Source organism: Macaca fascicularis, chromosome 3 (assembly GCF_037993035.2).
Source record: "Macaca fascicularis isolate 582-1 chromosome 3, T2T-MFA8v1.1".
Taxonomy (NCBI): domain Eukaryota; kingdom Metazoa; phylum Chordata; class Mammalia; order Primates; family Cercopithecidae; genus Macaca; species Macaca fascicularis.
The window spans coordinates 186,028,283-186,051,221 of record NC_088377.1 but is presented as its reverse complement, the minus strand read 5'-3'; the positions used below and the strand labels follow the sequence as shown (position 1 = coordinate 186,051,221).

Sequence of the window (22,939 nt, the reverse complement as noted above, 5' to 3'; positions counted from 1 at the left end):
CTACCATGGGATTTGGGCAACCCAGCGCTTTCCCTTTGAGGAGTGGCTCTAGAAATCGCCTTCCGCAGTCCACAGGGAAGCGCTTTGGCCACGATCCAGGACTGAGTCCTCCCTAGGGTGTGGGTGAGCCCCACGGCTGGGCCCAGCCCCCTGAAGACCACCGGGTAGCCTCGCTCCCGTCCCTCGCCCCAGCCTCGCCCTACAGCCCCGCCGCGGGAGGGGCCGGCTGGAGGAGATCCGCACCTGGGCCTGGGCTCCTGGCTCGGGGGAGCCGAGCAGGCGGCGCCTAGGCCCGGGTCCTCCCCGCCCTCGCAGCTGCCCCAGCCGAGCCTCCCGGGCCGGCCTCGCCCTGGGGGTGGGGGTGAGGGGGAGCAGCCTCGGGCTGCGGCTCCCCCGGCCCGGCCCGGCCCGTGCGGGCTGCACACCTGCCCGCCCGGTGAGGCTTCATTAGGCCGCGCCTGTGCATCACGGCCGGCCGCGGCGGCGGGAGTCCAGGCCATGGAACCCACAGAGGATGCCTGCCAGGGACCGCGGGGTGAGTGTGGAGACCCTGTCCTGCGAGGGGGTCAGGCTTTGGGGGCTGTGGGAGGGGGGAGGCCTGTGATCACCAGTTCAGTGTTAGCCGACCTAAGAGCTTCAGTAGGCCGAGGGCCGGGTGGAGTCGGTGGGGTAGGGTGGGAGGAGGCCGACCTCACTGCCCCTGAGCTTTGGGTTTGCAACCCATCCCCCCGCCTCCAATCTCCCAACGCCCTGGGGAGAGAACCCTGGGAGCCCCAGGACCCTTCCAGTCTGGGGCCTGACACCCGTCCCCTTCTTACAAGGGCACATCACTCCCATAGGACAAGTGCTTACCGAGCACCCACAGTGCTGGGTACCAGGCTTTTTGCTACAGTACAAGCTTTCCTAAAATGCTGTAAAACAAATTTGTCCCTGCTTCCCCACACCACCAGCCAGCTTTGTCCCTTCTCTCCATAGAGGCCTGCTCGTCCTCTTCACCAGCCCAGACCCTCTCATGCAAGTCGGGTCCAGCCTGTGTCCTAGGAAGGGACTTGGAACGGCACCCTTGACCATGACCTTCTTCCTTGACACTCTCTTAGAAAGTCATTCCTACAGCCAGGCGCGGTGGCTCATGCTTGTAATCCCAGCACTTTGGGAGGCCGAGGCTGGTGGATTACCTGAGGTCAGGAGTTGGAGACCAGCCTGGCCAACATGGCAAAACCCCATCTCTACTAAAAATACAAAAATTAGCTGGGTGTGGTGGCACACACCAGTAATCCCGGCTACTCGGGAGCCAGAGGCACGAGAATCGCTTGAACCCAGGGGGCCAAGTTTGCAGTGAGCCAGAATCTCACCATTGCACTCCAGCCTGGGTGACAGAGTGAGACTCCATCTCAAAAAAACAAAGCAAAACAAAACAAACCAACAACAACAACAAAAAAGTTATTCCTTAAGACCTATCTCATGCAATTTTCATTAATGTAACAATAGCTTAGTCGTTACTAAGCATTCATTACAAATGTTCCAATTTAGTTGGAAATGATAAAGCAGCTCCCTGAGCTCAGGGTTCTTGGGGTTATGAGTCAGTTGGGAGGTGAAAGTGGGGGGACCATTTGATGGCCCCAGGAAGGACTCCATGTCGTGATTAAGTACACAGAGTATGTGCTCAGGGTGCTGTGTGATCTTGGACACATTGCTGTGTCATCCTCATTCCTTCATCTGTTAGAAGGGAATATTAGCAGTGCCGTTCTCGCAGAGGTTAAATATGCACTGTGCTAATCTTTGAAAGGTGCTTAGTGCCATGCCTGGAACATGGTAAGCTCCCGATGCATCAGTCAGCTCAAAGAAAGGAAGCCAAGCTTTAGGGATAAGTGGTAGGGTTTTTAGTTCTAGCTGGGTTTCCTTACTCGAAAAAGAGGTTGACCAGAGACTGAGATTCTGCTTTGCAGGGAGCGGGAGGAAATGGACATGCTGGGTGGTGGTTGGTGGGGGGGCCTGTATGGGGCTGAGTAGGGTTGGCAGAGACAGAGTTCCGTGGTTGTCCCTGTTATCTCTTTTGATGTTCTTGCCTCAGCTGCTGGAGATGATCGAATCCTGCCTTGTCCCATTTCCAAGCAATAATGCCTGTGTTAATAATGATGCAGCAGGAATAGCATCTCGCCTTGGGAGAAGCAGGATCCCTGTCAATCTGTTTCTCTTTGTCTTCCTGGTCCACCCCTAGCCCCAACATGATCCCTTGGAGATACCTGAACAGTCCCTCAAACTCATACCCCTGGTGTCTGGGAAAAAGGGAACTCACAGGGAGTGAACACTCCCAAATTAGGAGATACCATGAACTAAGGCCTTCTCAGAATTGCATGCATTTGTCTAGATTTTTGAAAGAAGTTGGGTTATCTGATTTAATCCTCACAAGAGTCAAGCTAGGAAGGTAAGTGTGGAATTATTACCCCATTTGATAGGTAGACAAATTAAAGCTTAAGATCAAACCGTTTGCAGAGCAGGAAGCAACATTTCCTCTTGGCCAGTTCTTCCTTCTCCCTGATGCTAAGGTCAGTGGATGTTGGCTCCCCACAGGCCAGGAAGCTGCAGAGAAGGCCCTGGCTGCCAGACCCCGGGAGGAGGAACTGCTCCGGGGCTCAGCCCCTCATGCTCAGGACACTCAGAGTGAGGAACCGCCACCCTCCTGCACCATCTCAGGAGAGAAGAAGCCGCCAGCAGTCTCTGGAGAAGCCACTGGGGCTGATGCTGGGAGACCGTGCCCGCCCCCCCGCTCCAGGGCTCTCCACAAAGACAGAACAGTAGCCCGCTCCAGGCCCCAGGCGCCGGGGGAAGATTGCTCCCTCCCGGTGGGCGAGGTGAAGACAGGAAAGAGGTCCTATTCTCCAGCCCCTGGGAAGCAGAAAAAGCCTAATGCCACGGGATTGGCCCCAACATCATCTCCTGGTGCCCCTAACTCAGCCCGTACCACACACAACCCAGTGCCCTGTGGGTCAGGCCGGGGGCCCTGCCACCTGGCCAATCTCCTCAGTACATTGGCACAGAGCAACCAAAACAGAGACCAGAAGCAGGGGCCCCCGGAAGTGACTTGCCAACTTAAGAAAAAGACACGAACCCTATACCGCTCAGGTAAGTCCCTAAAGAGAGGAAACTGAAGAGATCTGGGATCATCCTGGGAAAAAGTGGGGCTGTGCGAAGAATCTACCCCCAGGAGACCCGAGGGATGTGGTTAGTTTGTACGTCACTTCGTCCCGGATTCTCTCTTGGGCCGTGGTAGTGCCACTATCTCTGACCCTCAGAGGGAAGGTTGGGTTATCACATCAGAAAATGAGGTTGGAGCTGGGCACAGTGGCTCATGCCTGTAATCCCAGCAGTTTGGGAGGCCGAGGCAGGTGGATTACCTGAATTCAGGAGTTGGAGACCAGCCTGGCCATCATGGTGAAACCCTGCCTCTACTAAAAATACAAACATTAGCCAGATGTGGTGGCCTGTGCCTGTAATCCCAGCTCTTTGGTAGGTTGAAGCAAGGGAATCGCTTAAACCCGGGAGGCAGAGGTTGCAATGAGGTGAGATTGCGCCACTGCACTCCAGCCTGGGCGACAGAGTGAGACTCCATCTAAAAAAGAAAAACAGAAAATGACCAGGGTAGAAAAGTAAGGAAGGTAAACATACCGCTCTCGGCTATAGCACCCAAGAGTGAGAAGGCCCAGCCCAATAGGAAAAAGGCTTTGGGAAAGTGTTGGGTTAGGGGCAGTGGCCCCATCTGTTAGAGATACTTGGTGAGCATCTCTCTTTCTCTTTGCCTGCCTGTCACTGGCATTTGTCCTCTTCACACAAGTTTCTTCTTCTTTCAGATCAGCTGGAGGAGCTAGAGAGGATATTCCAAGAAGACCACTATCCTGACAGTGATAAACGCCGAGAGATTGCCCAGACGGTGGGGGTGACTCCCCAGCGCATCATGGTAAAGGGGGCCGGCTCCCTGGTGGCAGAGTGGATTGGTGGAGGGCCCACCATTGAAACTCTTGAATTGCAGAGTGAGTGCTTAGGGGCAGCCTGGGTAGAAGCTGAATTGAGGCTTCAGAAGTGGCTGTGTCCCTGACTGTTTCCAGAGTGCCACAGCCTGAGAGCATTAGGAGAAGGCACTGCAGACTTTTGATAAAACCAGCCTGACAGAGGCCTCAGAAGCAGAGTGCTGGAGTGACCTTCCAAAGTCCCGTAGCTCCTTGTGCAACAGACAGGACCTAAGCCTGAGTCTCTGCCCCTCTTCTCCAGTTCTTCAAGCACCTTTCCCCCGTAGGTGTGGTTCCAGAATCGCCGGGCCAAGTGGCGAAAAATGGAGAAACTGAATGGGAAAGAAAACAAGGACAATGCTGCAGCCCCTGGCCCTGCCAGCAGTCAGTGCAGGTCAGAATTCCTCCTCTTTCTGTATCATCCCTGTGGGTAGAAGTGGGGTCCAAGCTGGGATCCTGAGGGTCTAGAAGGAGAGCATTGGAAGGCTAGGCATGAGTCCTGGGGTTGCCAGCTAAGATTTACAGGGATTTTGGCTGCCATGGGATTGGGAAGTTGCCAATGCTCTGTAGGAGGCAGAGTTTAGGAATTGGTGTCTCTCCTGGCAATGATCGCCTGGGCAAATCCAGAGACCACCAAAGCTACAGTCTTCATTCTTCCTGCCTCCAGCTCTGCAGCTGAGCTCCTACCTGCTGTGCCCATGGAGCCAAAGCCTGACCCTTTCCCTCAGGAGTCCCCTCTGGATACCTTTCCAGGTGAGCTCCCACCTTCAGAGCTGGGGGAAAATGGCAACTAAAGATAGTGAAGATGGACCTTGTTTGATGGAGGTGGGAGTGACCGGAGTCCTCCAGTGTTTCGGCCAGCAGGGCCTATTCAGGGGGACCTGGCATGTCTTGTGTCTACCATTCAGCAATGCCAAACATGCCTCCCATTTCCCTTACCTTTATAGCCCCTCTTTGCTTTCTGCTCCTAGAGCCCCCCATGCTGCTGACTTCTGACCAGACTTTGGCCCCCACCCAACACAGTGAGGGTGCTCAGAGGGTGGTGACCCCCCCACTCTTCAGCCCCCCACCTGTGCGAAGGGCCGACCTTCCTTTCCCCCTTGGCCCTGTCCACACACCCCAACTGATGCCACTGCTGATGGACATTGCTGGCAGTGACAGCAGCAACAAGGATGGCCCCTGTGGGTCCTGGGGGACAAGGTAAGGAACCTACGGGGGGTAGGTCAGTCGAGTTATCTGGGCGGGGGTGGGGGTGTACATGGAGAGAAGATAGACCCTGAGAGAGAAGAGGGTTAACTGAGGGGAGCACAGAGTAGTACAGGAGTTGGGGATGAAAGAGATAAGGGGATCTGGGGAATGGCCTAGGGGATCACAGCAATAGAGCAGAAACAAGGGCAAGATGCTAGGAGCAGGAGGCAGGAGAAGAGGCAGCTGCAGCAGCCTTGCAAGGCTGGGGTCACCATGGAGATGAGAAGGAGTTGAGAGGAAGGGACTCAGCTACTGTAGTAGGAATGGGGAGCTCCTCCACCCCTGCACCTCACCAGCTGTTCCCCTGTCCTTGCAGCATCACCCTGCCACCCCACTGTTCATATTTGGAAGAGCTGGAGCCCCAGGATTACCAACAGAGCAACCAGCCAGGACCCTTCCAGTTCTCCCAGGCTCCACAGCCCCCACTTTTCCAGTCCCCTCAGCCCAAGTTTCCCTACCTCCCCACTTTCCCCTTCTCCATGCCCAGTTCGCTGACACTTCCACCGCCCGAAGACTCTCTGTTTACATTTCCCTGTGGCCCCAGCGGGGGCACGTCACAGGGCTATTGCCCAGGTGCCTCCTCAGGGCAGATCCTGATGCAGCCCCCTGCTGGGAATATGGGTGAGTTGGGGCTGGGAGAGAAGGTCCCCTTGGGATTGAGGAAGGTGGGTGGGAGGGGACAAAGAGCCACGTTATCTGGAGGGTAGACTGAGGCAGGTCATGCGTGGTGAATAAAACCTTCGGTTTATGAAGCTCTTCTCCCTCGAATTCTGCAGAGGCTGCAGAGCACAGGGAGAGCTAGCAGAGAACTCTGGAGTGTCTGGCATTAGGAAAACAGGTTTGAAATCCAGCTCAGCCAGTTACTAGCTCTCCTGAGTCTCAGTTTCTGGGACTCTGAAATGGGACTCACAGTTCTATGTCAGGGAGGGATTTGGTGAGGATTATAAACAACAGGAGTGAAAATACTTGGCTTAGAGTAGATGGCAGCTAATATTCTGCTGGGCTACTCGGACCTCTGAAATCCCAGAAACATCTATCATATTAAAACTAGATTCCAGCAGAAGGGGAGAAAAGATCAGGTGGTTCCTGGTCTCCTTGTTGCGTGTATGAAATAGCATTGGCCTGATCCATGGTTCGCTTTGTGTCAATGTTACTATACCACAGGACCTTGAGTCCTGGAGCCTGTGTCCTAAGGGTGGAAGACTTGCACTGAGGTCCTAAGCTGCGTCTGTGTGTGTTGGGGCACGGGGGGATCTGTTGTAGAACACAGTTAATGATAGTTGATACTGTCGGTCCTGTCTGGTAATCCTACACCCTCTGACCCACAGGCACAGCCTCCTGGAGTGACCCCTGTTTGCCAGAGCTGCCCTTCCCTGGTCCGTTCTGCCCGCAAGCTCCAGGGCATCCCCCAGGAGGGGATGGCTACTTTCCTGATCTATTTCCAGCTCCCTGCACCCAGGCTCTGGGCAGGCAGCCTTCATCAGCTCTCTCCTGGCTGCCTGAAGGGGCCAGACCAGGGACTGGGCTCTTACTCAGCAAGGCAAAAGAGGAACCGCCAGCTGCTTCCCTGGATCAGCCCTCAGCGCTGGAGGAGGCCAGAGGGGATGACAAGAATAGCCATGTCCCCTAGTTGGGGGGTCAAAGAGTGAAAAGAGGCTGCTTGGTGGGACAGGATTAGGCCCGCTGAGAGGACAGGGGTTGGAGGTTTGGGAAAGAGTGTGGACTCTGTAGACTGAGGGGACAGTCAGATGTTTCCCCTGTGTAGGCTCGTCTTGCTGATATGAGAAGGAAGAAAGAGGGCTGGCCCTTCCCTTTTCTTCACACTCCGTGTGGGGGTCCTGAAGGAAGCAGGTGGCCTGTGTTACTTCTGAATGTTGTATCAGGTGTTTTTGTTTGTTTCCTACCCTTGCTTGACAAATGAGCTGGAGTGTCCACCGTAAGCAGTAAACTAGTCCGTCCTGGGGTTTTCTCTGTGGTTATGTGTCTCAGTGATGTGTCTCCACGCTCACACTAATGAAGAGCTCCATTTTCTTCCTTTTATTCCACTTGGCTGAGCAGTTATTGGATGCCATTCTCAGGTGGGCACCACTGGGCAGGACCACATGGAGGGCCTCTTCCCTGGGCCCGTCTCTCCCACTGAAGAAGGAACTGGGCATCTGGGGCTTTTCCTTCAGTCCCAACATGTAACCATATTCTATTCCCAAACCCATGACTGACCCTGAGCAAATCTGAGTCTGGGCCTTTCTCTGGAAGTTGGGCCCTGTAGGGACAGGATCACAAGAGAAGCCTGAGAATATGTGAGGTCACTTCTCTAGGATTGTGAACGATGACTTACTTTCCCACAGCTCTTTTGAGTGTGTGTGTTGAGGGGGGCCCAAGGAGCACTCCGAGGACAGCAAGTAGACAGTTCTCTCCCGCACAGGAGGACATGACAGCATCCCCAGACTGTAATGGCCCAGACCTTACTGGGCCAGAATGAAGGGTCCACAATCTTTTCTGTCTCTCCCACCCCAGCCTGCAGAGGCACCAAAAGACACTTCGCTAAGCGCCTTGAGAGATCACCCCCCTAAAATGATCACCAACCATTTCATGCTTAACTCTCCCCCATAGACTGCAATTTTACCTCCTGCATTTGTTGATGATTACCATTTGAGGTTGGGTGCTAATCTAGGGAGGTTTGGTTATAGGTTGAGATGTGGGAAGAGGAGGGAACAAGAGACAACCAAAGATGGAGAATGCTCCCTAGATGTCTGCATGAGGGGTCAGGAGCTCAGGAAGGAATGGACACTGAGTGAGGATGTACTAGCCTCCCGTTCCATTGCACAGAGTGATTCTGCATCCACATTGAACTTGAATAGCTTCCTTCTGTCCTCTGGTGGTGAGTCAAATTAGGCAAATGACAAATTAGGCAATGAAGGAAGAAACATCAGTTAGACCTTATTGGTTCTATGCTTGAGATCCTGCTTTAGGATGTTAAGGGCTAAAGGGAGCATGAGAAGGAGGGTACACAACCAATTTGTATAAAAAGAGAAATGGGTGGTGCCTGGGAGATGGGAGAGATGGGACTGAAAAGGACCAGAAAGATGAATAAAGGGTGAAGACAGTAGGTCTAAGAAGTAGCAAAACGTTGACTGGGTGATGAAAGAAAGATAACCACAGAAGAAAATCTATCCTAAAATACATTTAAACAGAGGAGAAAAGGTAAGGCACAGATCTGGAGACTAGAGGAAAGGGACCTGAAGGGTCTAAAGTGGGAAAGAACAGGTTAGGAGGGGAACAAAGGAAAAAGGCCAGGGGTTGGGAGAGACAGGAGATGACACATGAATCAGGAAGTGGAATTCAAAAAGAGCAGCGAAAGGCCGGGCGCGGGTGGCTCACACCTGTAATCCCAGCACTTTGGGAGGCCGAGAAGGGCGGATCATGAGGTCAGGAGATCAAGACGATCCTGGTTAACATGGTGAAACCCCGTCTCTACTAAAAAAAAAAAAAAAAAAAAAAAAAAAAAAAAAGCCAGGCATGGTGGTGTGCGCCTGTAGTCCCAGCTACTCGGGAGGCTGAGGCAGGAGAATGGCGTAAACCCAGGAGGTGGAGCTTGCAGTGAGTTGAGATCGTGCCACTTGCTCTCCAGCCTGGGAGACAGAGCTAGATTCCATCTCAAAAAAAAAAAAAAAAAAAAAAAAAAAAAAAAAAAAAGGCAGAGAAAGCTGAAGGGACAGGAAGATGAATATGAAAAGGGGGAAAGTCAGTAAATAGTTATAAAGATCAATGTTCTCCTAATAAAGAAGAGTAATAAAGAAGAGGAGTGTTTAGGGATTAGAGAGATGGATTAAAGCAATAGGTAAGTGCAAGCCAATGAGAAAATGTCTTAGAGGATGCAGAAATCCACCAGAGGGGCAGAAGTCAGGAGAAAACCAGAGGGTCGACTTGGCTGGTATGTGATGGAGATTGTAATAGCCAGGTTTCAGTATCCTTAATTTAGGGATTAGGATATGTATTTGTTAAATTATGAAAGGTTTTATGATGCATAACTGATAACTGAGTTTTTTAAAGTATGTATTTATATATCTCTATTTATTTTCACATTCTGTCTCATGAGGCTCATGAAACGAACAGCCTAAAAACAGACATAGGGGAAAACAGATGGAAGACTGTAACTGCTCTTTCCATTAACCCCCAGTGCGTTCTGTTGCTTTCAAAGCCTACAGGGTGGCTGGATATTTTCTCCTCCAGATCTCCATTGGTTCGTGCTCCCGCTATTCAATGATTAGTAGCACCTCTGCATGGAGCAAATACAGCATCTAACACCAAGTGAAGGGAAATCAACTTTGATATCTGTCCTTACATGCAACTCTTGGATAGAAAGTATTGATCTAATAGTATACCAAAAATAAAATGAGTTAGCCGAGAATTAAAAACAAACACTAAACAAAGAGAAAATGGTAAAACATCTTAGAAGCACAGTAACTTAGGGGTGAAAGAAAAAACCCAAGCTCCTGACTTGCAGGAACCTCTTCTAGCCACCGTTGATGGGGCACCATTCAGTATCGTTTTCCCACTGGAGGGTCTGGGGCTTGGGGCTAACTGCCTTACACAAGAGCCTGTGGAATTTTTGAACAGCTTTATTATAAAATTGTTCTACTAGAAATAAACCAATATCTTGTTTGATGGATCTGGGTTTTGTTTTCCAAGAGCTACAAAAAATAAATCACAAATCTAAGGGACTGTATATCATTCCTATTACAAAAGCTTTGCCTTCTACAGGCGATGGTGGGAGCTCTGTCTGCTAGCCCTCATGGGGCTCGGGCTCCAGGCTCTTTGCCACCCTGGACACCTCTTTTCAAATAAATGTGAGTTTGCCCATGTTCCTTTTAGGAGTGGTGTCGGAAATGAAGTCTACTTTGACTGTGGTCTGGTCAACACTTTAGTACAGCTGTCATCTCCATTAAATAGGATACTCTACAAATGGTGTCTCTATTAAAAACAGATTAGCATTTTTGTGCAGCTGGTTCATATTCTTGGTCCAAAACTATGACCTCTAGGTCATTTAAATAGAAGCTGTTTTAAAGGCAGTGCACCCTCCTTATTTTGCACTTGGAGAATTGACATTTCTAATCTAAATATACAGAGACTTATATGGCTTGTTCAGTTTCATTTTGTTAATTTTAGCCCAATATTGAGCGCAATATTCTTCCACCTGAGGATGGCTCAAAGTGATGTGGAACTATCAGAAACAAAATTCTAAAGATATAATCACTCATCATTACAACCAGCGACAAAGGAAGTCATCCAAAAGGTGACAATGTGGCTACACAGGCAAGCTTGGATCTTGAAAAGGTTGAAAAAATGCAAAAGTTAAAAGAAAGCACACGCTGGAATTCCAAAGACGGTATCTCAAAGTGAGAAGCCTGGAAGAAACTCCACTCTGCGAGCATGCTGAAGACCAATATGAACAGTAACACTAGCAATCATAATAATAAAACCAAACTTGGGACAGGAAGGAGAGAGAAAAGAGAAATATGCTCCTGCAGGCAGACATCATAATGTCAACATGCAATACAGACACAGCAGATGCACTTGAGTTTTGTTTCAGACTATCTTCCCAAAGAAATGAAAATATTCTAGAAATTAAAAGAGTTGGGCCGGGCGCGGTGGCTCATGCCTGTAATCCCAGCACTTTGGGAGGCCGAGGCAGGCAGATCACAAGATCAGGAGTTCACCTGGCCAACATGGTGAAATCCCATCTCTACTAAAAATACAGAAATTAGCTGGGCGTGGTGGCACGTACCTGTAATCACAGCTACTCAGGAGGCTGAGGCAGGAGAATTGCTTGAACCCGGGAGGCAGAGGTTGCAGTGAGCCAAGATCATGCCATTGCCCTTCAGCCTGGGCAACAGGGCGAGACTCTGTCTTTAAAAAAAAAAAAAAAAAAAAAAAAAGCAGAGTTGGACCAAAAAAAAAAAAAAATAGATGAACTTAAAAACCCAAATTGGAGCCTTACAACTTTTAAATCATCCTATATTCTTTCTAGTACAGGACAAGAGAGGGTTCCTAAGACTTACTAGAGGCAGATATCCTAATTTCCAATGGCATGATCTGTCGAAACTAAAGGACAATAATTTTTTTTTTTTTTTTTTTTTTTTGAGACGGAGTCTCGCTCTGTCACCCAGGCTGGAGTGCAGTGGCCGGATCTCAGCTCACTGCAAGCTCTGCCTCCCGGGTTCACGCCATTCTCCTGCCTCAGCCTCCCGAGTAGCTGGGACTACAGGCGCCTGCCACCTCGCCCGGCTAAGTTTTTTTTTGTATTTTTAGTAGAGACAGGGTTTCACTGTGTTACCCAGGATGGTCTCGATCTCCTGACCTCGTGATCCGCCCGTCTCGGCCTCCCAAAGTGCTGGGATTACAGGCTTGAGCCACCGCGCCCGGCCTAGGACAATAAATTTAATGTAAAATCTTATGGAATTCTATGAGATTCTTGAAAAATGGCTTATGAACACTCAGGTAAAAAATAACCAGGAAAGACAACAGGTGTTCCAAACTAGTCTATCTCATTTGTTATATATTCAGGTTTACAAGAATGTTATATTATCAGAGTGCTATACAGAGAATATGGTTTTGATTTTATTGAATCATACAGGAGTTTTATTCCTAAAATCCTTGAGGGAGACAGTAAAGGATGGTATGGGATGATAACACAGTTTAGGAAGATTTGTAGCTAGTTTAACCGTCTATACAAAAAAAAGAAGTACCCATTAATGGAGTATTTTCAAAGAGGAGTACCAAAATGTCCTGTGCTGACCTATATTCTGTTTACTAATTTATTAATGATTTGATTATAAAATATGTAAAACATATTGATCAGATTTGCAGGCAGAAGAAAACTGCAAAAAATGGCTAATATTATATAAAAACTCCAGAGCATTTCAGCCTTGCTCCTATTCCATCTGCTTCCTACCCTCCCTCCCCACCACCCATGTCCTCCTCCTTTAACAGTGCAACCTCAGGACTTTGCAGTTGGCCAGACCAGAATCCTTTCTGGCAAACTCCAGAAAAAAAAAAAAATAAAAAAAAAAAATAAAAAATCTGTCTAGTCCTCCAATTTTAGCTTTCACTACTAATATCTTTCCACTAGATGGCAATCTACCACCAGTTTCACTGTGGCCCTAAAATACTCGGTTGTTTACAGCAAGAAGAGTCCATGCTAATCTTCCTCAATTCTTTCTCCAAAATGCCCCAGAGCCCCATCCTGTCAATAACATCAGGTTCAAAGTTGTTAAAGTCATTTGGGTTATAGCTTGGTTTTCCAGATAAAATATGGGATGTCCCATTAACTTTGATTTTCAGAAAAACAACAAATAATTTTGTAGCATAAGCATGTTCCCTGCACTATTTGGATATCTTGCATTTTTAATTTTAATTTTAATCTTTATTTATTTATTTTTTGCCAAACCTGGCAAATCCTAGTTGTAGCACTTTGCTAAGGACATCTACATCCATGTTAATTTCCCAGTTCAAACAGATAATCCTGAAGTTGGCCTCCATGTTTTACCCAACTTTCTTGCTGTTCAGACTCCTAGGCAGTCCTGGGTTCATTGCTGGCATTTTAGTAACCCCCCACCCTACCCCTCACCATTAGAACTCTCATACAGGCTCAACAACTGTCCAAAAAAGTCATTTCATGTTCTAAAATCTGTTTGATCCCCATTATATTTTTTGTTCCTGTAGGCTGAATATTTTATTTATTTTGAGACAGGGTCTCGCTCTGTTACCCAGGCTGAAGTGTAGTGGTGTGATCATGGCTCACTGCAGCCTTGACCTCCCGAACTCTAGCAACCCTGTCGCCTCAGCCTCGAGATTAGCTACGACTATAGGCAAGCACCACCATGCCCAGCTAAATTTTTGATACTTTGTAGAGATGGGGTCTCACTATGTTACCCAGACTGAGCTCAAGCAATCTTCCTGCCTTGGCTTCCCAAAGTTCTGGGATTACAGGCCTGAGCCACCTCACCTGGCCCTGAATCTTTTATATTAGTTATTTGGATAATTTTATGAGATAGCCTATTAGAAATAATTTTAAATGTCTATATCAAATATTATTTGCAGAAATGGAACACAAAATAGAAACAGGCTACAAAAGACAATTAGGCTTTTGTTGGCCCCACTCCAATTAAATGGTCTTTATTAGTCAACAGCAAATCTGCTTCCCCAGGAATGACGCATCTTCTTCATTCACCCCCAAGTGCTGATATTGAGTCCAGAGGGCCAGTCCGGGAGACTCGGCATTCCTATGTTTGTAGTTTAGTTCATACTGTTCTTTCACAAATACCCTTTCATTTGAGTTTATAACAAAGCCTTGAGATATAGGGCAGACATCCGTTCCATCAGGTGACGGGGATTTACGGGCACAAACAATACTGGGTGAGCACAAAGATAAACAAAATCTTGTCCCAGCTTTCAGGGAACTGCCACTGTCTCTGGGGAGCCGGACAATCACATGACCAGTTACAACATAGGGGGCCAGTGCTGTGAGGTGCTAGCCCGAGAACAAAGAGTGGCAGGAGCTCAAATGGAGGAAAAGCCATGTAAGAAAGCTTTAAGGTCTAAGGCATTAGAGCTAGCTTGTGAAGGAACAGTGGAATTTGGATAAGCAGAGAAGGTAAAGAAGGATATTTCAGGTAGAAAGTATAGCCAGTTTAAGACCACTGAGATTGGTAATAGGATGAGGGTGACTGGGTTTGAGTGGAGGGGCTGAGCTGGCAGATGAGGCTGGGAGGGAGATCGGGGAAGGCCTCACACAATGCTGAGTGTTTGCATATTTTTTTGGGCAAACAGTTGCACTGGCAGTTTTAACTCATGGGCATGAGTTGCCCATATTTGTGTTTTAGAAAGTTGAACAGGCCGGGCACGGTGGCTCATGCCTGTAATCTCAGCACTTTGGGAGGCTGAGGTGGGTGGATCATGAGGTCAAGAGATTGAGACCATTCTGGCCAACATGGTGAAACCCTGTCTCTACTAAAAATACAAAAATTAGCTGGATATGCTGGCGCATGCCTATAGTTCCAGTTACTCAGGAGGCTAAGGCAGGAGAATTGCTTGAACCCAGGAGGTGGAGGTTGCAGTGAGCTGAGATTGCGCCACCGCACTCCAGCCTGGGTGACAAAGTTAGGCTCTGTCTCAAAAAAAAAAAAAAAAAAAAGGAAAATTGGAATGAGATTGATAGATGTAGAGAGAAGATGTAGGGACATAATCAAAGGCCACTGAGATAGCCTCACTAAGAGATGTGTAGAGTAGGGCAGGATGAAGAGACAAGAGTGAACAGACTTGAGGAATATATACACACATATATACATATATATGTGTGTATATATGTATATACGTATATGTATACATGTATATATGTATATACATATGTATACATGTATATACATATATATATTCCCCCATAGGGTAGAACTTACAGACCTTTGTTGTAAGAAAAATATAGAACTATGGTCTGTAACAGAGACGAGGACTAAAAAGACTAAAGGCAGCTCTTAGGCCTATTCAGCGTAGAGAACACTAGTTCACGAGAAGGTCACGCAGGCGCAGCACGTAGCAGGAAGAAAAATGGTCTTAGGCAGACTCACTATGTTTCCTATGGAAACAACAACATAGGGAAGAGGCATTGGGCAGAAGAAAAAGTGGCATTGATAAGGGTCAGGGACAGCCTGAGAGTACAAGTAGAAAGAGCTCAGAGAGGTGCTGGATTGGGAAATGATCAAAAGCCCAAACAGGGCCATAGGTCCTAGAGGGGAGGGTGAACAGGTGTGAAAATATAAATACAATTATCCAAATTCACAGAGCAAGAAACAGGTTTAAATGATTACCTAAAAAATGCCTTAACCAAGGTCAGGTGTGGTGGTTCATGCTTGTAATCCAGCACTTTGGGAGGCCGAGGTGGGAGGATGACTTGAGTCCAGGAGTTCAAGAGCAGCCTGGGCAATATAGCGAGACCCCCCCATCTCTATTTTAAAAAATTATCTTACAATTATCTTTAAAAAAATAAAATTGAAATAAATGCCTTGACCAAGTCTAGATGGAAGTCTTCTAGTTTTTTATTCTCCATTTCAGTAAGTGCAGAGAGAAGAATCTTGCTTTGGGAATGCTAATATATCTTTGAAAAAACTGAAAGCCTTAACAAGTAAAAGGCTATAAACGATAGCCAATTTTGTGTGCTTGTATGTTTTACAAGACCGTGAGTAGCTGAAATAGCTTAACCCAGAAATTGGTCCTTAGGCAAAATATTAATGATGATGCTAGCTATTTATTTAGCATGCATTGTGTATCTGGCTCTCTGCTAGGTAATTTTATTTCACAGTCACCCTATAAGGTATTCTTTATTTGACAAGTGAAAATCTGAGACTCAGAGAGGTTGAAGTATTTGCCCAAAGTTGCAAAAGGAATACATTCTGGACATGATTTAAGCCCATTCATGAGGTGTCGACTGCAATAAGCAATGTCTAGTGATAGTTTTAGAAGGCGATGTTAAAGGTCAAAAGCTGGGGTTGGGTGGGGTAAAAGCTGGGATTGGGTGGGGTATAAGCTAGATTCGAGTTAGAATCAAATCTTTCCACAGGCCCTGGGTCTGTGTTTAAATAACTTAAATGCTCAGTACTGTTTGATTTAAAAAGAAATAGACACATTATTGTGATATGTAAGCGGGAAGAGAGAATAGTCATCAAAGAGAGCAGGAAGCTGAATGTTCCAAAACTAGAAAGGGAGTTGGAATGTGTGAGAAGAGCAGGCAGTGAGGTTAGTGAATGTGTAACCTAAGGGGCAGTGTGAGAAACAGAGGGGGCTCATGGGCGCTGGATGGCTAGGTTGGGCTCAGCCTTATTAACTGGTAGACAATGAGAGGGGTAAAGAATATAAGGTCAAATTTGAGACTGTGGAACACTCTTCCAGATAGATTGTGGGTGAAAAGACTGAGAGTAGATAGACCAGTGGGGAAGTCATTCCAGTACCCAGGGATGAGGAACTCAGACCAAAACAGTAGTAGGGAAATAGGAAAGCAATCAATGTGATCAATGTTATGAAGAAATCAATGAGTTGATTACATGGGTGGGGAGGAGAGAACGTCAAACGGACTCTGGGTTTCAGAGCCCAGGCATCTGGGAGTAAGATGTGCAAAATACATAAGCCCACAAGCCCAGGGGAGAAGTTGGTGTCAGACCCAGGGTTGTGGCTTCTGCACCCTACTTGCTTCTTCATTCTGTAGCCTTCACATTTTGTTTCTTCATCTCATTACCCTGGCAGGTTGCCTCACATACATTCCTACTGCCACAGTTTCATTATCTGGGAATGGAATTTCCACCCACAGAGATTCCAGGGTGCTTTCTGGTACACTTTCATTCTACTGGTTTGTATGTCATCCTTTCCACATAATTCTACCCAATGTGACCCTTCTCAAGCTCCTGCACCCTTACCCCAACCCATATTCTTGTAGCCTGCCAGGGATACAATCCTCAGTTTCTCAAAAGCCCCTTCATCTGAGCTACCAACCACAAGCGTTTAATGTTTCCAAGCATTCCAATTTGACTATTTCATTATTTCACCTCATTGCCCCATACAAAACAGATTGTTATTTTGGTCTGACTTTTCTATTACTTCCTATAAATTACTTAAATTGGTGAAATCAGGTATACTTTCATACCTGATAAACAAAAAAATGTTCTGAGAACCATATTTCAAAGATGATTGTCAAACACTTAAAAAAATACACATTTGGCAGGTGCAGTGGCTCACACCTGCAATCCCAGCACTTTGGGAGGCCAAGGTGGGAGGATCACTTGAGTTCAGGAGTTCAAGACCAGCCTGGGCGACCTAGCAATACCTCATCTCTACTAGAAATCAAAAAAATTACTTGGGCATGGTGGCACACGCCTGTAGTCCCAGCTACTCCGGGAGGCTGAGGTGGGAGAATTGCTTGAGCCCAGGAAGTCAAGACTGCAGTAAGCCGACATTATGCCACTGTACTCCAGTCTGGGCAGCAGAGTGACATTCTGTCTCAATATATCTATTCATTTCCCTTGGTTTCTTAACTGGAACACACCTTATCTTTTTTCCCTTATATTTGTTAATGCAAATATTATTTTATTTAATTCTTTTTTTGAGACCGGGTCTTGCTGTGTTGTCCAGGCTGGAATGCAGTGGTGTGATCATGGCTCACTGCAGCCTCAACCTCCTGAGCTCAAGCTCTCACCTCAGCCTCCCCAGTAGCTGGGACTACAGGTGCGTACCACCACACCTGGCTAATTTTTAAATATTTTATAGAGATGGGGTTTTGCCATGTTGCCCAAGCTGGTCTTAAACTCCTGGGCCCAAGGGATCTGCCCACCTTAGCCTCCCAAAGTGTTGGGATTACAGAGGTAAGCTACTGAGCCCATCACAAGTATTATTTTATTTCAGGGAGGAAGCCCAGTCTTACTGCATAAATCCCATCTCTCCCAAAGATCTGTTTGTACTCTCTTTCCTTGAATCTAAGCAGCCACCTCTACACACACATACTGGACTCTTCAGTGCTTTAAGGCCCTGCTTGTGCAAGGACAATGAACTGCTTTGAAAACACCACCTTGGTTCGTGTTTTCTGGCTCATGTTGTCTGGCTAAGCTCAATTCCGTAACCCAAACCTGCTTATTAACAATTCCACAAGTCTGACCACCACCTCCTCCTCCTCTCTCAAAAATATTCTACCTGTGCATTTTCTGTTCACTCAACCTTTGCATTGTATGGCAAATCACCTTCATCACCTTTCGGTGATGAGCACAATCTCAGTAGGTCACTTGCTTACATCCTAGCGGTGGACATGGAGCTGGACCAATCTGTCATTTATAAGCAACCGGCTGTAGGGCCTTAGGTAAATCACTTCCCCTCTCCAGGCTCCATTGTAACCAGTGAGGGTGTTAGACACAAAGACTTTCAGGGTTCTTTCAAATCCAGCAGTGGATAATTTTCTCATTTGCACCACACGTTGATCTCAATAAGAAAGTACTCTAGAACGGGCTGGCTGAGTCCCACCCAGGGCCCATCATTTCTTTGCTTTCTGCATTTCCCTTTTCTCCCTGAGACTGTCTCCTTCTGGGATAGCCTACAGTCTGTCCCATTGGGCTGCTATGACTCTCCCACAAGATTCCACGGTCTGTTGCTTTTGCCCACCCTTTCCCCAACAGTCTGAATGTTCTCCTTGGTGCTCAGGAGCCCCTTGGTCTGTGCAGACGCAGAGCCCCCATCTCACTCAGCACACCACGTGGACTGGCTCCCTCTCTACTTCTGGGTTTCCATCTGCATTGTTCAGAGCTAGATGCCTCTCTGAAATGCTCAGGTAAACTGCTGGAAAATATTCATCTGCCCCTTGGTGGTTCTGCAGAATGCTGTGAGCCAGACGCAGCCCCTCCCTAGAGCAAGTTCTGCCCTCAGCCCATGACTCATTCACGGAGCAGCAGACACCAGCTACCCCCACCCCAGCAGTACGGAGACAAGTTTGTAACGCACACCAACCCGGCTCCTTTCCTACACAGATGCCCCACTCACAGCCACCCAGAATCAACACCCTCACTCACTCACCTTCACTGCCAGAGTTTTGTCTGTGCCCTCAGCCTCGTTTTTGCGACGCTCCTTGGGAACTGCAGGGTGAATGGATGCTATTCCTAGGAAGAAGCTAGGGAAACTTCCACTCCATGATTTTCATTTACAATGGGCGGGTTGGAAAAATGGGTCAAAGACTAGTAAGCATAGAGAATGTTTTCTAAATCTAAGCAAGAAGTGCATTTGAATCATGACTGAGTTTGGCATCCGTCTCTCTTCAGCTCATTTACTCATAACCTTCGGCCCTTCCACACACCTGACTCCAGAGTTAGAAGATTACCCTCAACTACAGGCTTGGAAGTGCTGTAATCACACAGCTTCTGAGTCATGTTTACAGCCAGTGTGGCTCTGGGGTCACTGGACTGTGTCAGTGATAGAGCGGAGTTACCACCACAAAAAGTGTTTACGTAGAAGTCTGAAACAAGTACAAACCTGCACAAGTCTCAGTGATGTGTCTCAAGGGGATGGCTGGGGAATAACTGTCTGTGAAGGGCCAGTACACCAAAACACTGGAATTCTCATTTGACCCCATAAACAAGAGGAGTTTATGATAAGGGCGACATCACTAAATACTTAAAAAGCACACAGACTATCAAGAATAGACCCGGCTGGGTGCAGTGACTCACGCCTGTAATCCCAGCACTTTGGGAGGTCGAGGCGGATGGATCATGAGGTCAGGAGTTCGAGACCGGCGGATGGTGAAACCCCATCTCTACTAAAAATACAAAAATTAGCCAGGCACTACCAGTAGCATGTGCCTGTAATCCCAGCTACTCGGGAGGCTGAGGCAGAAGAATTGCTTGAACCCGGGGGATGGAGGTTGCAGTGAGCCGAGATCGCTCCACTGCACTCCGGCTTGGGTGACAGAGCAAGACTCCATTTCGGGCGGGGGAAGAATAGACCAACATGGGGTCCCTAAGATAATCAAGTTTATTTATTTAAGGGGGTAAATACGTGCAAAGGAAGGGGAACCAGCAAATGTAATCTGGGTTTTAAAAGACATTTTGCTGTTGCTGTTGTTGTTTTTGGGGGGACGGAGTCTCACACTGTCGCCCAGACTGGAGTGCAGGGGTGCTCACTGCAAGCTCTGCCTTCTGAGTTCACGCCATTCTCCTGCCTCAGCCTCCCGAGTAGCCATTACAGGTGCCCGCCACCATGCCTGGCTAATTTTTTGTACTTTCAGTAGAGACAGGGTTTCACTGTGTTAGCCAGGATGGTCTTGATCTCCTGACCTCATGATCCGCCTGCCTCAGCCTCCCGAGTAGCCATTACAGGTGCCCGCCACCATGCCTGGCTAATTTTTTGTACTTTCAGTAGAGACAGGGTTTCACTGTGTTAGCCAGGATGGTCTTGATCTCCTGACCTCATGATCCGCCTGCCTCAGCCTCCTAAAATGCTGGGACTGGGATTACAGGCGTGAGTCACCACACCTGGCCTTAAAAGACTTTTTAACCACCTCAATCCTAAGGGTTAAATTAAAACAAAATCAGTCATAGAACTCAGATTCATTTTATCTGTCATGGACATAAAAGTTATTTGAGACAAAAAACAAAATTAGGGAAAATAAACACATATTAAACTGTGTGCTTTCCAGATACTTGTAGGCTGATCTTATTAAAATCACTACAAATGGCCAAGACAGAGCAAGTAGTGCACAGTTAAAAGCAAAAGGTCATAGTTAACTTTAAGTACAAGTTGGTAGTAAAAATAAACTTTAAAAAGTAGCTTTCTAAGCTGTGTGCTTAGGCAAAAATGACAGAAGTCCAATGTGGTCAAGTGTACACATAAAATAACTGAGCACACACCTATATGATTTTAAGCTTCAAGCATATTACAATTCAGAAAAGGTTCTATGAATAGAACTATTTTTGAGTCTCCTGAAGACACTATTCAATGCATTGTTTTGCTTAAGAAAGCAACAAAATACTGTATATTCATACATGCTTCAAATGTAGTTCTGTCCAAAAAGTCTTGGTTGATGATTGTTTTCATAATCTCTTTTAAGAAATGGCCAGTAATCACTGAAGAAGTTGAGTTCAATTCTGGAAATTTGAAGACGGATGGGACAGTGAGTGAACCTATATTAAATTTTTCCAAACCTAAAGCATAGTTAGTAATTCAACTGAAGAGACATTACTCATGTCTAAGTTTCTCTTTTTCTTTTTTTAACCAAGGACTTAAAAGACAGGTAAAGCCTAATGCTTTCTAATATCCCAGATTAGGTGAGCATAACCCAATTAAATGAATACATATTAAAAATCTAAAAAATGGTTTTAGAAGTCTTACAGAACTTATGTTCAAAGGGAAGAGAAAGCCTTAATAACTTCAAGCAAAGAAGCAGTCATGCAACTCAAAAAATTATTTGCATTCAGAAGCTGATATTGTATCTCTCTGAGAAAATAATGGAGAATTTGCCTTGAAAATAATATAGGGCTAGATATGGAACTGTTTGAGCCATAGGGCCAGTATTCAAATACTGGTTTGCACAAATAGTTTGGATTATAATTATTGTTATTGCAATCAATATGAATCAATTATTATTTTATATGTTAGTTTGTGCAAATTATAGCACATACAAATAATATATATTATCTACTTTAAACATCTGGCTTTTTGAAAAGAGAGAAAAACCTCAATTGAACTTCTCTAAAACCATCCAATTTTTGATATTTTTGCAATGTCATCTTGCTTATGATAAAATAATATTAGCCCACATCTTTTTTTTTTTTTTTCTGACATGGAGTCTCACTGTGTTGCCCAGGCTGGAGTGCAGTGGGACGATTTTGGCTCAGTGCAGCCTCTGCCTCCCGGGTTCCAGCAATTCTCCTGCCTCAGCCTCCTAGGTAGCTGGGATTACCGGTATGCGCCACTATGCCCGGCTAATTTTTGTATTTTTACTAGAGACGGGGTTTCACCATGTTGGCTACACTGGTCTCAAACTCCTGCCCTGCCCGCTTTGGCCTCCAAAGTGCTAGGGTTACAGTCGTGAGCCACTGCACCCAGCCTAGCCCACATCTTAATGACTACAGTGATAATTTTTTTCAATATTAAGTAAACTGGCCAAACACAGTGGCTCACACCTGTAATTCTAGTACTTTGGTAGGCCAAGGCAGGATAATTGCTTAAGGCCAGCAGTTTGAGACCAGCCTGGGCAGCACAGCAAGATCCTGTCTCTATAAAAAATTAATTAAACTTAAAACATTAAAAAAATAAAAACTTTAGGAAGCTAACATATGTTAGGATACACTGAAAACATAGTATGTTATTAAAAGGATGACAATTATGTCACATCATTGTTAAGTGGGCCTAGGACAAACTTTATAGCATCATTCTTACCTTTGTACAAAGCTGCAATGCAATTCTACTTCTGAGCCTCCTAAACATGAAACAGAGTAGTAGAGTGTCAAAGGAAGGACTATTATAGATGAAAAGATGGCATAAAAGATAACTATGGTATTGTTATATAAGGACATTAATGAGAAAAAAATTTAGTCATATTCTTCAACCGAGACAGGCAACCTGAAAGAAACTAGAGAATAACACATTTGTTAGAGTTAAGTAGGGCTTTGGACGTTACTTGGTTCAAGCCCACGTTTTACATTTAAGGGCACAGAGACACAGAAGGGTTGAACTCTGGCAGCGTGGGGCCTGCAGTTTGGGTCTTGTGACTTGGATCCCAGGCCTCTTTCCATCCTGCCTTTCACAAAGAAGAAAGCTAAAGCAGCTGAGAAGATATTTTCACAGTAATTCAGGTCAGAATATAAAATCATGGATGGTCCGAGTTGGATCTGCCCAATCCACCCAAATCATCCTATACCTATACCTTATGAGTACAGCAACGCTGAGGTTTTCACCACCTGTCAATTACTTCCAACTTTTTCTACAACCCCTGAAGCTGTAACAAGCAGAAAAGCTGTCCAAACTCTCAGGGGTCAGAAAGCAGGAATCAGGAACTGCCATCACCTAGGCACCACCTTAGTCTTTTATGACACCTAAACCCAACAGGCTGGAACTCTTGGGATTCCATGTTTTGAACCTTTTTCAGTGCTGAGGAGTTTGAGAAGAAA

The 22,939-nt window shown here is 46.6% G+C and overlaps 1 protein-coding gene across 1 annotated transcript; it reads left to right on the top strand.

Moving 5' to 3' along the window:
• Positions 1 to 473: 473 nt before the first annotated feature.
• On the top strand, positions 474 to 7,227 carry NOBOX (NOBOX oogenesis homeobox). Its single transcript, XM_065541222.2, has 8 exons — positions 474 to 535; positions 2,572 to 3,123; positions 3,849 to 3,955; positions 4,292 to 4,398; positions 4,672 to 4,757; positions 4,976 to 5,204; positions 5,569 to 5,873; positions 6,581 to 7,227. The coding sequence occupies exons 1-8, from the start codon at positions 499 to 501 to the stop codon at positions 6,880 to 6,882; spliced, it is 1,725 nt and encodes a 574-aa protein (XP_065397294.2). The 5' UTR covers positions 474 to 498; the 3' UTR covers positions 6,883 to 7,227.
• Positions 7,228 to 22,939: the final 15,712 nt, after the last annotated feature.

Excerpts from the sequence above, each read along its gene's own strand:
- NOBOX (XM_065541222.2), top strand. The coding sequence starts at position 499 with ATGGAACCCACAGAGGATGCCTGCCAGGGACCGCGGG. Across the intron at positions 3,956-4,291 it reads TGACTCCCCAGCGCATCATG|GTGTGGTTCCAGAATCGCCG; the intron begins GTAAAGGGGGCC and ends TTTCCCCCGTAG. Across the intron at positions 5,205-5,568 it reads TGTGGGTCCTGGGGGACAAG|CATCACCCTGCCACCCCACT; the intron begins GTAAGGAACCTA and ends CTGTCCTTGCAG.